The sequence below is a fragment of the Lontra canadensis genome, unplaced genomic scaffold (genome assembly GCF_010015895.1).
Source record: "Lontra canadensis isolate GAN:19392208 unplaced genomic scaffold, GSC_riverotter_1.0 scaffold31, whole genome shotgun sequence".
NCBI lineage: Eukaryota > Metazoa > Chordata > Mammalia > Carnivora > Mustelidae > Lontra > Lontra canadensis.
In genome coordinates, this window is record NW_022631025.1 from 12,983,555 (window position 1) to 13,002,522 (window position 18,968).

General features: G+C 38.1%; 1 protein-coding gene across 1 annotated transcript in view; it reads left to right on the forward strand.

Annotated features, from left to right (window-relative positions):
- Nucleotides 1-18,968, forward strand: part of TMC1 (transmembrane channel like 1) — a 373,785-nt gene that overhangs the window by 264,478 nt on the left and 90,339 nt on the right. The window contains exons 6-7 of the mRNA XM_032866628.1: nucleotides 8,490-8,537; nucleotides 12,326-12,497. Of these exons, the coding sequence (XP_032722519.1) occupies nucleotides 8,490-8,537; nucleotides 12,326-12,497 (220 nt within the window). The remainder of the gene's footprint in view (nucleotides 1-8,489; nucleotides 8,538-12,325; nucleotides 12,498-18,968) is intronic.

An 18,968-nucleotide genomic window follows, 5' to 3' on the forward strand; every position in this document is an offset into this window, starting at 1 on the left:
CTAAAATTCAGAATTCTTTTCCTTAACTGATGATGATGTTAATTAATATCCCTCGTTGCGTAGCAAATCCTATAAAATACGATTTTTCCAGAACAGCTGAAGAGCTAGAAAAAAGAACGGTTCATTTTAGTTAATGACTTGCTTTCTCTTTTATTTCCTTCTCCTCCTAATTAATTTTCCTTAGAAACAAGAATAAACGAAATCTTTTCATCCTTCTTGGCGTTTTTACGATTTTGTCAGGAAGACCGTTCTTCCAAATTTTAGGAAACCACCAATGCCTTCCTAAGCCAGTCTCATTTTCTTTTTCTCTGCCTCTGCCTTCCCTTGCAGTCCTTGACTTACAACTCAGACATCATCCCGCCTCTACGCTGCCCCACACTGCCTTTGTTCTTTAGAAGACACTCATTAACATTCGCTAATGTATGCTAATGAGAAGTAATTAGCATCTTCTCTGCAGTGCTGGGAAGGAAGGATGGAGACCGCACCGAGTTCAGCCAGCCTTGCTTCCTGCTTTATACTCTGGGAGCAATCATCTGCTTTCAGTCATTACACATTTCTTTAGTGCCTTTTTGTTTATTTCATGTTGTTTGTTTATCTATGAATCTTGACAAGCATTCTTCTTCGTGACTTGGAATATTGCAGAAATGCTTGGGTGGGAGGGATAAGATTCCTTTCTGTTCTAAGCAATCCACAGATAGAAGCGGAGCTGCCAAGGGCTTACAACACATTATTTTCATCTGGTTGTTATTTTGGTATCCTATTTCTATAAAAGATTTTAGCCACAAAAACTCACACGAGAGAACGTATTTTCATTTTAGCACACTTATCTACAGTGGTTGCTCTTTATGGTGGTAATTGAAATGTGAGAACACGCACTCTGAATGTATATATTACGACAGTATGGTTAAGTAAGAAATGTCCCCTCCCCCAGAATATTCTAAATGCAAAGAAAAGACAAGACTCACCATTTAATTTTTCTGCAACCACTGAGAGCTCTAAAGGCATTTGTAAACAGCTATTTATTGAATATGAATATTTAAAAAAAATAAGCCAGCCCCCTAAACCAGATAGAATAAGAGCTGTTTTTGCTTTTCTGTAGACCAGTGATATAGAATATCTAATTACAGTTTCTCACAAATACTCCAGTATATAATTCACTATTTGAAGAACTATGCTTTGGCATTTCATATTTCCTTTTCCAGCTCAAGGATGGGAGAATTTGGAAACCTACCAGCTACCCACTCAGCCTGTATTTAATTTTAATTTCATGTACAATAAAAACAGAAGGAAAAAAGTGCAAAAAGAATTCGGTGTGCGGCCCCTTCCCCCCTTCTTCTTGTGTCTATAAAAAGATTATTATCACTGTAAATGGATGGGGGGGATTTTTATTTTGAGTGAATCTTTTTTTTTTCCTCTCTCTGTTCTCAGGGTTGGCCATTCTCTCTCCAGGACCTCATAGTAAAATGTGTTTCTTTACAGAATGCATCCTGTTCTGTTTGACAACTACAATATTTTATATTGTGGTGTTTTTTTTTTTTAAGATTTTATTTATTTATTTGACAGAGAGAGAGAGAGAGATCACAAGCAGGCAGAGAGGCAGGCAGAGAGAGAGGGGAGGAAGCAGGCTCCCCGCATAGCAGAGAGCCCGATGCGGGGCTTGATCCCAGGACCCTGAGATCATGACCCGAGCCGAAGGCAGCGGCTTAACCACTGAGCCACCCAGGTGCCCCAATATTGTGTTTTTTAATAAAGCAGACATCAGCAGCTATTTATTCTCTACTTCTTAAGGGCTTCGCAGCCTCAGAAAATAAATATAATCTAGAAGGAAAAATATTGGAGAACAACAGCTACTATAGCAGTTGAATATCTGGCCCACTCCCTTCTTTGTGTGGCTGAGTCTTACCAAAGGTCAAAATTATTATTTTTGGAATTTTATAACCACTGCAATTTTAAATAACTATCTTGTATCCCCAAGATATTACAATGATTGAAAATCTGACCAGCCTTTTGGCTCTTATTTTAAAAGTTTTCATTAGTGTGTTTTTGAATGCATGTGTTCAGTGGTCCGTTTTCTCAATGGTCTTAAGAAAGATGCCGACACCTGCAGAGAAAATATCCACCCCAACCTGTCAAGTTAAACCTTTCCCCCAGAATCCTTGATGATATTCAAATGTCATGATCTCATTTCGGTTTTTCCCCCCCACTCCAAGGATTTTGTAAATGTCTTGTAGTTTACAGGTTTTTATGGTATTTGAATGATATACGAACTTAAATAAGTCTTCTCTACTCAATGGCTTCCAATATTATGCTTAATTCCATCATTTGAAGGAGTTAGGATTGTTATATACAAATGTTATAAGCATCTTCCTGTCCTTCCCTAAAAGTAACAAAAATAAAGGGAGCTACTGATTTAAAATGAATCAGATTTCAGGTCTTGAGTAGGTCCTATTCTTGAGGAAGAAGGATCTCATCCTATCATTTTTCTTTTTTTTAAAGATTTTATTTATTTTTTGACAGAGATCACAAGTAGGCAGACAGGCAGGCAGAGAGGAAGAGAGAGAGGAGCAAGCTGGCTCCCCGCTCAGCAGAGAGCCTGATGTGGGACTCGATCCCAAGACCCCAGAATCATGACTGGAGCCGAAGTCAGAGGCTTTAACCCACTGAGCCACCCAGGTGCCCCCATCCCATCATTTTTATTCAGTTTTGCAGGCAGTGCCTTCTGTTCCCTATTTTGCACCCATCAGTAACTGTGAATGGAAGTAGGATGCTGGGGCATTCTCTGCAGGGGGAAGGATACCTCAGTGTGGTTTGGTGACTTGATATAGCATCAAAGTGTCTCACTGGTGGGAAGTTCTTCTTTATGGCTAACTTTACTCATTACTTTTTGAAATTTGGGTTGCTTTACCTTCTGTTTGGTTTTTAGAAAAGCAAAATATCTAAATGTTGTTCTTGGCTAAAACTTAAACACAGCTTATAAATACATACATAGATACATACAATTTTCTTTGTAGCATAATTGCATCACCATCATCATTGTCCTTACTATAATCAACTTGGGCAGCTACTGGATGGCATCAGACCTAGAAATTTTAGAGCATAAAATTTACAGTGTCTATCCCTAAGGAATCTGCATTTAAAAGAGATTTCTGTAAATCACAGTTTACTTTTCATAGTCTCACTGGTCGGTTTTCTCTCTTCTTTTCCCCCTTGAAAATAGAGATTTCCTGCTTTTGGTAAGGGGATCATAAGTCTTCTTCCTTACAGAACAAGGCAAACTTTACTTTGGAATTTGCTCTCTTAAGAAAAAAGTACTTTTGGGACGCCTGGGTGGCTCAGTGGGTTAAGCCGCTGCCTTCGGCTCGGGTCATGATCTCAGGATCCTGGGATCGAGTCCCGCATCGGGCTCTCTGCTCAGTGGGGAGCCTGCTTCCCTCTCTCTCTCTCTCTCTCTCTCTGCCTGCCTCTGTCTACTGTGATCTCTCTCTGTCAAATAAATAAAAATAAAATCTTTAAAAAAAAAAAAAAGTACTTTTGTTCACATTTTCTAGTTCTTTGACCTTCACTTTCTTATTTTTAAAAAGTATTGATGGAAGAAATAGTTGAGGACAGTCTAGATTTTGTTAACTTGAGGTGTCTCTAAAGTATGAAATATCGGGGCACCTGGGTGTCTCAGTGGGTTAAAGCCTCTGCCTTCGGCTCAGGTCCTGATCCCAGGGTTCTGGGATCGAGCTCCACATCGGGCTCTCTGCTCAGCAGGGAGTCTGCTCCCTTTCCTCTCTCTCTGCCTGCCTGTGATCTCTGTCAAATAATAAATCTTCAGAAAAATAAAATATGAAATATCATTGAGTACATAAATTTAGAATTTATAACATTTTATATTTATAATTCATATTAAGTATAAGAATGCACATATGTTTATAGCAGAGAGCAAAGACAAGCTGTAGTGTTTTGCTTTATATTTGTACTTTTCCCCCTCTTATTTATTGTGATCTCACCTCATTTTTGCCCTTTTACCTCCCTTTATTTGCTGTATTCCTCCCTTCTTCTCCTTACTCTTCCCGATTTTTCTTTTTCTCTCCCTTTATCGTCCTTTAGTCCCATACTTTTGAACTGCTATACAGTTGACCCTATATGTAAGCAAGGGGTATAGTAGTAAGTTGTCCCTTCTCTTAAAAAAAGTCTCAGTCAGAGAAGCACAGCCCAGTAACAAAACCAAATGCTTCACCAGTGAAATGAAAGAATTCAGAATCTAATATGAGTTGAGTATATTGTCTTTTAATAACCTACATCAATTTCTCATTCTCACTGGATCTCTGCCATCAGTGTGTGAGTACATTTTGGCTAGCATAACTAGCTGTCTCTATTCCTCACTGCCCATTCTCTTGGAAAGCCATTGAAATTCAGGCTTTTCCTTATACCACTTCAGTAAATCTCTGCTTGCCAGAGTCAACATTGACCTCCACACTGCAAAACCCAATGGTCAATTTTTAGTTCTTATTATACTTGAGTTCTAAGCCTACGACACATTTCTTATTTTGCTCCTGCTCCACTGATGGTTCATTTTCAGTGTCTTTGGTTGGTTTTTCTTCTTCTCCCCGTCCTCTCAATTTTGGAGTCTCCTTTTTCTGTTTTATTTTTATTCATTTATGTGGTGATCTCACCTGGTCCTGTGGCTTTAACTAACATCAGGGTGCTCATAATTCCCAAATGTGTTTTTCCAGGCCAGACTTTACTTCTGAACTCCAGACTCATATACCCAATTGCCTACTCAACTCAAGCATGGTTGTCTATTAGGCAACCCAACCCCAACATGTCATATTAAACTCCTGATCTTAACTCCTCCCACTGAAACTATTTTTCCTATAGCCTTTTCACCTTTTATTCTTTTTGACTCTACCTTCTCGGTGCCAAGGATGAAAACCTTCTGCTTGTCATTGGTTCTTCTCTTCCTCTCATATTCCACATCACACCCCATACTGATGGCATGGGTTCTTCCGCAAAGATTCAGAAATGTCCTTGTTACAGCATAGATGCATATCCCTTCCAACACAGTTTAGTCTGAGGTGACATGTATCCCCTTTATATGGGAAGGACCAATGTTGACATTTCCTCACACATTAAAAAAAAAAAAAAAAACCTGAAAAGAAACACGCAAAAAATGCCCAATAAACATAACTAATACATTGCTGATACCACCCAGTGAAGCTGGGTAAGATACTCATGTGAGTCTTGGATCTCATTTATAAAGTCATTGTTTGGCATAAAGTAGCAAGATTCCTTAAAGACTCCTTGTGTTTTCTTTTATAATCTATAAACTCCCTCCCCAGAGCATTTTGCTCCGTACTCCCTTGCGAGTGTACAATATATGCCAATTGGATAAACGGGCTCTGTTTCCAGAGTGATCACCTAATGCTCCAAACATCTCTTCAAGAGCTCAACGTGGGTTAGAGGAATGGGCAACACCACCTAACTTTTCTGGCCACGTGGCTACCTTGAACCTGAAGAACCATAAACTACTTTTAGTGCAATGGATTAAAAAAGAAAGCCTAGAACAACATCTTCTTCCAATGATTCCGATGCCTCTAAATTGTGACATTTTGCTGTTGTTTCCTTTTACTGTTTTTAATTACTGTGTCTATTTGCATGAAACGAGGATCTGGGTTGCCTAGGCATTCATCTGCTCTGACTGCATATTCCTCTCTTAAATAGCATTCTTCAGTGCAGCTTTGCTCGCTGCCTCCAACATTTTGGCAGGACCTCCCCCTCCTCTCCTTTCACCATCCTCCCGTCACTCCCCAGGAGAGAGGTTATTTTTAAAGGACGTAATCAATAGGCTTTGGGAAGCAGCCGAAGCATGAGGGGGTCATATGATCGGGAATAAGCTACTAGGGATTGCTGAGAGAGGGGATGGCAACAGGCCATGCCAAAAATCATGGGAGGAGGGAAAGACTGTAGCTCCCATTTAAATATTCTGTGGTATTCTTTTGCACGGGATTTTGACTTGGAGGGCTATCTTAGCTCCGTTCCTTAGCCTTGCTTCGTGTTGCAGGGAATATGGACCACCAAGGACAGTTGCTTTTTGGGTCAAATGACATTCCACTAAAATCAAGGTTGGTCTGAGGCACTTGAAGGAGTCTTAAATTTGGCCACAGTGCTGCTGTTTAGTTCTTGATGCTGATGATGCCTTTGCTGAGGGTTGAGTCAAGAATAATCCAATGATCACAACAACTACGAAGACAACTGTTTCATCGCCCCTGACTCACCTGCTAAGGGGATGCCAGTTGAATAGAGAAAACACGAGTGAGAATGTGCATGTGCTCACGCCCAGATGAATTCACGGTCAGAGGGTCACCTCAAGAGGGGAGGGAAGAGGCTATTTCTGCCACACTCTCCATTACATCACTTAGAAACCGTAGCTCTTTTTTAGTTCTTTACTTGCAACCACAAGGATGTCTCCTCTCATGGATTTTTAGGTTTTATTTAATAGCCATTGATCACTATCCTTCCTTTTCTTGAGAAGACGATCCACGACTGCAGCCTCGCCTCACCTTCCTCCTCCCCTGGTTATCAGAGGAAATGGATTTGTTGCTCATCTTCTTGGCTTGGAACATTTCATTCTGCTGTTCTTATTTAACATATGATCATTCCTAAAGATTTGCTTGTATTTTGTTCCTTTAATATTTTTTTTTGTTAAATTTTGTCATACCTAGTGAGTTTTTTTGATTATTATAAATGGATGTAATAACTCTGTGTGGATTTCACTTTGGCTCTGGTGTTACAGAGGAGTCTGTGGTCAGTCCTTGCTGTTCGTCCTTAGCTGTTCTTACATTATACACACAGGTCGGACTCTGTTCCAGGGCTAATCTTCTGTGATTCAAATGCCTTCCTAGGGAGAAGAAGCTTCTGGACTGAAGAAGCTTGGTGGTGACATTAATTACAAATAAAAAACCAAGACTGATTGTTAAATGCAAAACATCTTCTTAGAAGTGTCTGCCTTTACTCTTGCAGACTCTCAGTAGTGCCATAAAGATCTTTGTCCTGTGCAGATCCAGTTGTAGCCAGTAACAGAAGCACATGTCCCACTCGGAACAAAAGAACACTTATTTTCACATTGCGTGGCTTGACATTGAGTGATAACATTTTTGCATATCCTAAAAATTTTTATGCAGATGCTGTTTAAAGGCAAAATGTGCTTTTACAATAATCTTCTTTGTGAAAAGAATTTAAACTCCTGGCATGCGTTCCATTTTCAATGTGCCTGTCAAGCTCTGAAAAATAACCTTTGACGGTCCACGAGCAGAAACAAAACAGAGGTTGTTGCCTCTGTTCACAGTGACGTTGTGTTGTCATCTTTACTTTCTCAGACTCAGGCTTCATCTGACTTAAATAAAAAAATATGATACTATTTTATAAACAAGTGACGAGACTATGGTTTTATTTTAATTTTTTTTATTTTTTAAAGATTTTATTTATTTATTTGACAGAGATCACAGGTAGGCAGAGAGGCAGGCAGAGAGAGAGGAGGGGAAGCAGGCTCTCTGCTCAGCAGAGACCTGGATGTGGGCCTCGATCCCAGGACCCTGGGATCATGACCTGAGCCGAAGGCAAAGGCTTTAACACACTGAGCCACCCAGGCGCCCCGAGACTATGGTTTTAAAGAAATAGGTGACTCTCATTTTTACCTGGGAAAGTTGCAGAGCTTTGTCTCTGGCTGAGACCTATGATGAACAGACAGTAGATGACAAGTGGAAAAATCTGCCAGTTAATACATTTCCACATATTATTGGACAATTACAAGTTTTTTAAAACCCTTTGATGCCTTTGCAAAAATAGAGGAAAACTAAAAAGAAGACACCATCTTGAATATGGGGTGAGGAATATGCAGAATGTTCTTTGTATTGGGAAGAACTGCAAAATCCCCCTCTTTCCATATCGTCAAGGTAAATCACATATTGGGAAATTTAGGCTGTCTCCATATGCAACCTACAGAAATCATTGAAATAGGAAATACCAGCCTTGCAACATTTTCTGAAAGGCTCTTTGACACTGGTAACTGGTTAGAATGAAATGTTCTCTATTTTAATAAATTAATTTGGTTCTAATAACCACATTGTTTGTGCATGTGGATATAGCTTTACTAACAATGCAGTTTATCGTGGAATGCAATGACCCAGCAAACCCCAAGTCTACTCACTGCAACACGGAATTTATTGCGGTAGCAGTTATAGTCAGTTGAGCTGACAGGCTCATAATTGATATGTTTTCCAAGTCTTTGAAGGCAGTGGAGCGGAGACGTCTTTGCAAAACACTGTCTAGGATGCTGTGGCCATATATCTTTAATAAACAATGCTGTTTTTGACAAGCTTGTTGGAAAATGTTTGCATTAACAGCACAGAAAACTTTATGATGAAAATCATAACAGTAAAAACCCATTACTGATCATTGTACTGTCATTTAAAGAATTGCCGTATTTTTCCTTTCTTCAACAGTGCAAATTCAAGTGGAAGAAAAAGAAGATGACACAGATGAAAGTTCAAGTAAGTGGGGTGGGACCCACGTGGAGTATGTTTCCTGTGGAATTGCAGTGAATTCAGGGGACTCTTATCTTGTGGGATATGCTGCCACATGTAAACCCACGCTACCACGTGTGTGGGAAACTTTTGATGTTCTCAGAAAAGAGGTCAAGTCCAGCAAATGGAATCTCTCCATTCTAGATTCCATTCAGTAGACACGTACACATTCTACCCAATGTCTCAGTTACTCATGATCAAGTGTATGGTAGTCCACTTGATATTTCTCTAATAGTTTCCCTGTTAAGGTCTTTGTCCTAAAAGCTCTTCTCTAGGGTTCAATCTATTATAATAGAACAGATTGGCCATTTTGACTGAATTGACCAGGTGGTTCAATTAAAATGAAAAAGCACATTCTTTTATGCTGACTTCATGGGTATTTTGTTGGAATTGCTCTGTTGTCTTTACTTTGTGTAGGTTTAGCTAAAGAGTTTGGAGTATGATCCCTCACATACAGACCACTCATGGGAAAGATCATTATATGAGCAAAAATTCTGAATTAACTAGAACTGAAAGGAAGAGCTGTATCCATTAGAGGATAGATCAGCACCATCCAATGTAATACCCTGGGCCCAATATGGCAGCCGGGGAATGTTCATGATGCCAGGTGTTTCCAGTCATTCAGGACATTTTACATACAAAGAGCTCAGAGTCACACAGACTCTGCTTGTCATGGTTTGAGTACTAGAGGAGAGGAAAATAATTTTCCTCTAGTCCTTCTGAGTTGTTAGCTGAGACCACTGTAATATAAGACAGTTTAGCAAGAGAAAAAACAAATGGAAGTTTATTAATATGTATACCTCAGGTATATGTGAGAGATACACAGGAAAAATAAGTTAACTCTCTTAGGTGGCTTCGAATTTAGTCTTAAATGCCGTCTTAACAAGGAACAAAGAGGGGGTTGTGTAGGCTTGAGAGAATAAATAATTTTTAGGAATGGTGAGTGGGCCCTTCAGAGACTACATGGGAGACACAATGGTGACAAAGTTTGTCTGGGTGTGGTATTGCCTTCTAGTGTCTTCCCTTGTGATGAGTCAATCTTCCCTAAGGGTGAAATTCTTGGTCAGGGAGTTTATGACAGTTCAGTTCCTCTCAGAGGATCTGTGTTTGGGGCAGAGGAAGGGAGTTCAGGAAAAACCTCTCAAGTCATTTGCTGTTTATCAAGTGCCTACTGTGGGATATAACCAGCATACCAAAGTGGCACGATTTGGGGTGGTATGTCCTGAGCTCGTGCTGTCATATTTTGAGGTGGCATATTTTGCTACTCTTCCATATTGAACGGAGACCATTCCAGAGGATAAAACTGCATGCAGATCTGTATTTAGTCAGCAACTGTAAAATATTGATTATTTGTTTTAGAATTTGGGTATTTGGAAACTAGTGAAGTCACTAAGAATAGCCTTTTTGTTGCCAAGTGGTAAAAGAGAAATCTGAGACACTTCTCATCCATGGCAAAACTACAAGTTTAATAGTTTAGTCTTAATACAAAATATCCTAAAATGCAGAGTCCTAAGTGGCTGCTTGAGTGCTTGCGAATATTTGTGGGAAAATTGTTCCTTAGTCCTTATCAAGGGCTTGTCCTTTCTCTAAATGGTGACACATGTGACTAATAAAGACTGGGCACATTTTCAGAATAGCAGACGGGGTTCACATAACATGCAATAATGCCGCATATTTAACATATTTAACAAATATTTCTTGGTTTTGATGACAGTGTATAGTTCTCAAAGCCTAGTTTGAAAGTTAACCTTCTGCTTTTCTCTGCTAGCCGAACTTTAGTCCTACAGATAACATTTGGATCTCAGATTTGGAATATCAATAAAAGTATTTCAGTAAGTAATGTAAAATATAATTAGGGGTGCCTGGATGGCTCAGTCAGGTAAGCATCTGACTCTGATTTTTGACTCAGGTCATGATCTCAAGGTCATGAGAGGGAACCCAGGTGGGATCTGTGCTGGGTGTGGAGCCTGCTTAAGATTTTCTCTCTCCCTTTGCTCAGGCCCTCCCTCAGATAAAAGTGAAAAACAAAAAATTTAAAAAGATTAAAAAATAAAAATCCACAACACACATGTAAGAATGAACATATTTAATGAACAGCTAAGGACTCTAGTGAGGTATTCTAATCCGTTCAAAGGAAAATCCAAAGAAACAGATATTTATAGATCAGGGATATTGAAATGGTTGTACAGATGTAAGCATGTCTGTTCTCTGGGATTTTTTTTTCTTTTCTTTTTTTTTTAAGATTTTATTTATTTATTTGACAGAAAGAGAGAGAGAGAGAGAGATCACAAGTAGGCAGAGAGGCAGGCAGAGAGAAAGGAGGGAGCAGGCCCCCTGCTGAGCAGAGAGCCCGATGTGGGGCTCCATCCCAGACCCTGGGATCATGATCTGAGCTGAAGGCAGAGACTTAACCCACTGAGCCACCCAGGCGCCCCTAGTATTTTTTTTTCTGGTGAGGAAAGATTGTCTCTCTACTGCACTGAGTTCATGTACATGTCTACAGACAAGAATTATTTTGCATTGCTGTTTAGCAATCTATAACTTTCAAAATTAGAAACTAGCTCCCATGGAATCAGAATCAGATAGTACAAAAGGGTACACTGTGGACAATTCATAGTTTTCCACTAAAGTACAGTTTTTCCCTCTAATAGCTTGTTTAGAAGGATAGTGATAACTATGAGTTGATTTTTTAATAATAGGTTATTCTAAATACCAGAAGATGCACAAAAATGAAAGTGAAGTAAGATTATATGTTATAAACTGTGAAGGAACTAGATTCTTCCTGTACTCTATCTGGAAGATTCCAGTGAAGTTACGGACAGATGAGGCATTAATTATGAGTTGATGAATAAAATAAAATTCCATTTCTCTCTGTTTTACATTAAATTTATATGTTATCTATTTCTAGTCATAAAGATACTATGCTCAAGCAAGTACTTATGTAAATATATTTAGTATCACTTTCATTTAAGAAAGGGAAAAATATTTAGGAAAAAGAACAATCTTGGAATCAAGAATAAAGATAATTTGAATTAGGAGAAATCTTAAGGGCTGAGTGAGTTTCTTCAAAATTATTCTAGTTTGTTGCATCTTCTTGTCTTTCCTGTCCTTTGTTCTAAGATAGAAGTAGTAGTAAACATATAGTAGCTAATCACTTAATCCTTAAGTATTAGATCAGTAAACTCTAAACCTGGTCTTAGACGTTATGGTATGATATTAAAACTGTATGTCATCTAGCAACCCATGTAAAAGAAGACTGGATTTCTAAGAATTATTAAAATTTGGGGATCCACAGGGGCGCCTGGGTGGCTCATTGGGTTAAAGCCTCTGCCTTCAGCTCAGGTCATGATCTCAGGGTCCTGGGATCGAGTTCCGCATCGGGCTCTCTGCTCGGTGGGGAGCCTGCTTCCTCCTCTCTCTGCCTTCCTCTCTGCCTACTTCTGATCTGTCTCTGTCAAAGAAATGAATAAAATCTTTAGAAAAAAAAAATCAACTCCTTTTTAAAAAAAATTGGGGGATCCACATTCACATATTTGAGTAGATGAACCACAAAAGTAATGAGATTCTAGATAAGAGTATTTAAATGGCAGGCTATGAAATATGCATATGGTCTGGTATATCTTCTCATGATGGGGAGACCTGCTGGATTGTGATCTCATGTGTGACAGTGGTCATTAAGACACTAAGTGTACATTTGGCAACAGGAGAGAGAACTTTGTGATATCGCTCATCTAAGCACTCACTGCTGTGTTTAGGTGAGGAGGAAGAAGAGGAGAAAGATAAACTACCTCGAAGGGAGAGCTTGAGACCAAAGAGGAAACGGACCAGAGATGTTATCAATGAGGATGACCCAGAACCTGAACCAGAGGATGAAGAAACAAGGAAGGCCAGAGAGAAGGAGAGAAGAAGGAGGCTGAAGAGAGGAGCGTAAGTCAGCTCTGATATGTAACTGAAACTTGATTCATTCAAAAATGCCTCTGAGAGAAGACCACTCCCTTTAGGTACTCTGCAGTCTTAAAACTGGTAATTAAAAACAACGTTTAAGAAGATGACACATTTAATCTAAGGCTGCCATTTTACTCCACTTAGTTAAATGTATTTTAAAATTTAAATAGAATTTAAAAAATGAATATATGTATTAAGGATGGGCTAAAACATTTCCTTATGAGAGGTCAAAACTGTCATAGATTATTAATATATTAGTTCATTGAAATATTTTGAAGTCATTCCTTTAATGATATGCATTGTTACCAAAGATGAGTGGAAAATTCCTAAAAAATGAGCCCAAATCACTTTACCTTATAGAACAATGTTTGGCAAAATATGGCTAATTCCAGCCCAACAACAAAGAGTGGGTTCTTACAGTTTTAAAGTGTTGTTGATTTAAAAAAAATAAAAAATAAAAACAAAAACCAACCAAGAACAAAATCCAAAGACAAATAAGGGATAGAGCTGCATGTGGCTCTCAAAGCCTAATAATATTAATTATGCGTTCTTTTACAGGAAAGAAAAAGTGTGCTGGCCCATGTTAATGGAATATTGGTGTTGTCCTTCCCTTTTTGTCACAACCATACATACATCATTTCCACTAGGCAAACACTTCACTGAGTGCTGACTTTGTATAAAATAATACATTAAATAATTTTCAAGTTTTGGCTTTCGGGAAATTTGCAGATGGCAGGCCAGTAAGAAAAGTGTGCATGTGACACACATCGAATAATAGAAAACCTAGACCCCTGCGAAAGGCTTTATGAGAACAGCTACTCTGTCATTCCCTGGGTAGTAGGGCCATGGGAGCCACCACGGGGTGAGGGGATCTCCTCCAAAACACTGCGAACGAGGACTTTGGATGGAGAGGAACTTTCTAAGATGTCCTCCCCAAGTGACACATGAGTGTCTAACAACTAGCTTTTCCTTTTCATAAATCATTGTAATTAAATACAATTGTATGACAATTTTGGCAAATAGAGAAGCTTAGCATTGATAGATGATGGTTCCTTTTAAAGTATAGGAATTACCCCGCCTACTTCTTCCTCATATTTTTGTTGATTGCGATTTTTAAATCTCCCTCCGCTTCTTCCTTTCTCTCCTCCTCCCAAGCTCTTTTCTTCCATCTTTGAATACCAAGGCACCACCTTCTTCAAATTTTGACTCTGGTATTCTTTTTTCTGTTTTCTTTTTAAGTCTTCTTATGCTGTTTTCTTTAAAAAAAAAAAAAAAAAAGAAAAAGAAATCATCTCACACTTTTTAGACTCATTGATGTCAATATTATGATGTAGTAATATTTCCTATTAGCAAAACCTGTGCTCTTTCATCAATAGAAGTGTGCATGATGTGTTCCAGAATTTGCTTTTATTCTCCACTTGTGTCTCAGAGAGGTCCTTTTAAAAAGTTGAGTTGGGTGAAAATTTCTGTGCTCTCTTGGTGTGCTTAAGAATCTCATGAGAACTGCTCAACGCCCCCTAGAAATAGGATCATAGAATCAACTGAGTCTCCCCTAGTGCCTGAGGGAACATTGTCTTAGTGACAGTGCCTGCCCTTAGCAGGTACCACTCTCATCCTCTTTCTGAGAATCCCACAAGCACCCTTGTCACCTGTCCTCTTCACTTCTCCACACAGCCAAATTTGGCTAAAGTGAACTTTGTCTCCAAAGGTTTTTCAGATTCTATAAATAGTGTTATAATTTGGGCAACTAATCTAAATAGTATCATAAATTATTTGTGATGACTGATAACTCATTTTCTGTGTTCATTTTGAAAATAAGTTTTTTTGTTTTTTGTTTTTTTAAGAAGATGTATCAGCAAATATATTTTGAAAAAAGATTTGTAGGCAAATCAGGGCACATTTATTTAGATTAATTGATTTATGGTCTTTTTAAACTTAAACATTCAAGTGAAACACCTCAGGGAATTTCCCCTGTACTGACAAAACATTTGAAGCCAACTAAAACCAAGGTTGTAATGCTAACTATCTTTGGAGAGAGTTAAAAAACTCTGCCTCGTTATACATTTTGGAGGATTTCTAATAATATGACAGGCTTTTCCTGACCCAGTTTTAAGTGAATAAGAAATATGCTCATAGCAGTGAGCAATTCAACACATTATGCCTTTTTTCCCCCCTAACAACTGTTGTTTAAATAAATCAAACTTAACATAGAAAGCCATTCTTGCACAGATTAGCCCTACATTTTTGAAGATGAAGCATATCTATATGATATTCTTTTAACATGATTAGCACTTTTTCTTTGAGTGATTCCTAGAAAAGCAGTTCCCTTATATACTGGTGAAAATAATATTTTAATTACCCGCCTATCTGAAGATAGGAAAAAGATAGGAAAGATAGGAAAAGATAGGAAAAAAAGATAGGAAAACAACTATATCTGGTAGCAAAACATTATCTGTCTGGAGCAATTAACAACAAAGACTTTAAAAATATACCCATCTGGGGTTATTTAGTGTAAGGATTTATTCTTATCTTTCCATACCATACTAATCTTGGAGGACAGTATTCTATTTTAGTGGACTTTGAGCCCTGGATTTATGATGATAACCCTGTCATCCAGAAAGACTCTGTATATAAACATTTATGTAATTAGTATTTACCCAGCTCCACTGCTGTGGAAGCTAATTTCTTTGGAAGACATGGGTATGAATATGCAATTGACTATATTCTCTAGGAGTTCATAATAGAGCAAGGGAGGGGGCCACTTAGACACAAATTATTGTGAAGAAAGACAGTATAAATGTGCCAGAGAAGAAGGACGAAGTTGTTCAGAGTCTTAGAGGAGACAAAACTCTTTGTTGTATGGGGTGATAGATATATGGATAATCAGAAAAGGGGGTTATCGAAGAGATTTCGCATGTTTTAAGGAATCATAGAAGGGGTTAAACACATAAAGTACTGGATTTGAGATAGCAAGAAAGCATATAATTAGTGTTAGGAAGATTTCCATTAGATGGCTTCTGGAAATTGGCATGTAAAGAAATAAGCTGTAATTATATGGTAAACCCACATACCTAATAGATCATTTAAAAAAATCTTTTGATGACTCTGGATTAAGTGGGATACTGTTTTAGATATGATTCTTAATGAAAATTCATAAGTATAAAGCTTTAAGATACATGTAGATACAGTTGACCCTTAACATGCTTTTCAACTGCATGGGTCCACATACACATGGATTGTTTTCTCCTTTTTAAAAACAATTCTAATTGCACTATCGTTAATATACAGTGTTATATTAGTTTCAGGTGTACACTATAGCGATTGGCCAACTCTGTGCATGACTCAGTGCTCATCATGATGACTGTGGTCTTTCCCCTGTCTCCCTACCCACCCGCCCTCTGGTGACCACCACTTTGTTCTCTAGAATTAAGGATCTGTTTTTGGTCTCTTTTTTTCTTTATGGTTTCATTCGTTATGGTTCTTAAATCCATAAGATTTAATAAATTCAGGAATGAAGTCATATGGTGTTTTTCTTTCTCTGACTTATTTTACTTAGCATTACACTCTATATCCATCCATGTTGCTGCAAATGGCAAGATTTCATTCTTTTTTTTTTTTTTTTCATATTGTTCAGTAACATTCCAGTGTACTACATCTTCTTTATCCATATGGATACTTGGGCTGCTTTCATAATTAGGCCATTGTAAATGATGCTGCAATAAACACTGGAGTGCTATATCTTTTCAAATTAGGGTTTTCATATTCTTTGAGTAAATACCCAGGGGTGAGTTACTGGATCATATGGTAGTTCTGTTTTTAATTTTTTGAGGAACCTCCGTACTGTTTTCCACAGTGGCTGCACCAGTTTGCATTCCCACCAACAGTGCACAAGAGTTCATTTTTCTCCACATCCTCACCAACACTTGTTACTCGTGTTGTTGATTTTAGCCATTCTGACAGGTGTGAGGTGATATCTCACTGTGGTTTTGATTTACATTTCCCTGATGACTGGTGATGTTGAACATCTTTTCATGTGTGTGTTGGCCATCTGTATGTCTTTGGAGAAATGTCTTTTCATGTCTTCTGCCCACTTTTTAAAAAATTGGATTTTTTTTTTTTGGTGTTGAGTTGTGTAAGTTCTTTATATATTTCGAATGCTAAGCCTTTATGAGATTATGTCATTTGTAAATATCTTCTCCCATTCCATAGGTTGTCTTTTAGTTTTGTTGATTGTTTCCTTTGCCGTGCAGAAGGTTTTTATTTTGATGTAGTCTCAATAGTTTATTTTTGCTTTTGTTTCCCTTGCCTCAGGAGACATAGCTAGAAAATGTTGCTACAGCTAATGTCAGGGAAATTACTGCCTGTGCTCTCTTTTAGGATTTTTATGGTTTCAAGCCTCACATCTGGGTCCTTAATCCATTTTGAGCTCATTTTTATGTATTGTATAAGAAAGTCATCCGGTTTCATTCTTTTTCATGAAACTGTCCAGTTTCCCCAACATCATTTGTTGAAGAGACTGTCTTTTTCCCATTGCAGATTCTTGCCTAACATGGATTATTTTTAATAAATACAGTATAGTACTATAAATGTATTTTCTCTTCCTTATGATTTTCTATCATTTTCTTTTCTCTAGCTTACTGTATTGTAAAAATACAGTATGTAATACATGAAACCTACAAAATATGTATTAATCAACTGTGTCATCCATCAGTAAGTAAGACTTTAGGTCAATAGTAGGCTATTAATCGTTAAGTTTTGGGAGAGTCTAAAGTTTTATATGAATTTTCAACTGCATAGTGGTCAGTGTACCCAGGCCCCTTGTTTTTCTAGGGTCAACAGTATTGTGATTTTTTTTGGAAGGATGGGCAGATTAAAGACTTAAAATATCAAGCAACTGCTTAAAATATCAAGCAATCTTAAATTTTTCTGGTTTTTTTTTCTTTTTCTAATTGAATCCATTCATAATAGTTTCTTGACATATTTTCTTTTCCTTTTGATGGTTTCCATAAAGGTTTCAATGAAACAGTTATCTGTATAATCTAAGTTTAGTTTATCTATATAGGAAAATTATTTGAGTCATCTTAATAAAACAATCTTTTCTTTCAACTGAAGTGTAATTGACAGACAGTGTTACGTTAGTTTCAAGTGTACGACAGAGTGATTTGACAAAACAATCATTTTTACTGAAGTATATGTCTTCCTCTTATGATCAACCAGCACATACATTATTATTCTGATGGGCAAATTAAGCAAACAACTGTGAATATAGATGTTGCAAAAATGTCCTGAGGTATTTTATGTAATAGTTGTATAGCACCATAATATTTTATATGCTAAACATAAAATAATTAAAAGGGAAACAACCTAATAGCAATCAGAGTTGTATTTTAGAGTGTTCTTCATAGTTCCCTTACCATGAATTAACTGTTCTGAACCAAATATCTGAATTGGTCAAAAACACAAACTGTAGACAGGAAGTGTTACTGTAGAAAATTAAGGTGAGTTTTTATTTCATGACATGATTAAAAGCTGGGTTGCTGGGAAAGAAAGGAAGAGGCAAAGTTATTTTGTACAGTGGGCCGTAAGATTATGGCTCTGTCTTCCTGTGCCTCAGCTGGAACTTTCCAAAGGCAGCTCTGCCATCGTCCCGCTGTGTGGAGTCGGGACAAGTAGAGTGAACAGCAAAGTATGTTTCTGACTAATGCTGAGTCAGATTACAATTTCTTTGTCAGTCAGGATGTAGTTTGGAGAAAGAAACTTCAGCAGTTAATTGAAAGAAAATATTTACTTAGAGAACTGTTGAGTTGGTATAAGTAATTGTTAACTAGGTTACTGGAAAGGTGACAAGAGAGCACTTATGTATCATGGTGACCGCAAGTATGGGAAGCAGCTACACTCCAAAGGCTGGTGGAATGGTGGAAAAGGGTTGAAATTAAACTTAGAAGCGTAGAAGACGGATGCCAGGGGCTGGAAGCACTGAGGAGGGGGTGATGCTGAAGGCGTCTGGTCTCTCTGGGGCTGGTGGTGAAGCTGGCTGGTTCTGTGGGAGTATTGGAAAAGTTGGCAAACCAGATTCTACTGCAGCTATGGGAAGGCCCCTTGGTTTGTGGGGTGAAGAGGCATTAGTAAAGAGGATCTGCCACCCCGAGAAGCCAAAGGAAAGGCTAGGTTCAGCCTAAGTCCCTTCTTAGTATCTTCTTTTGGTGGCCTACCATTGAGCCAGCCACAAACAGAAGGGTCCCCCGCAGAGTCCCAGCCCCAGCATCACAATATTAACTACAGAAGGGAGAGTTTGAAGTTGAGTGACAGTAACTTAATAAATAAACCAATCTATCACTACAACAATCAATCCTGACAATAGGGCATTGCATTCCTAGATTTAAAATTATGTTTAGATTTTTTTGTTTTGTTTTGTGAATTCTGAACCGCGTAGTATTTTTGCCGTCCCAGGAA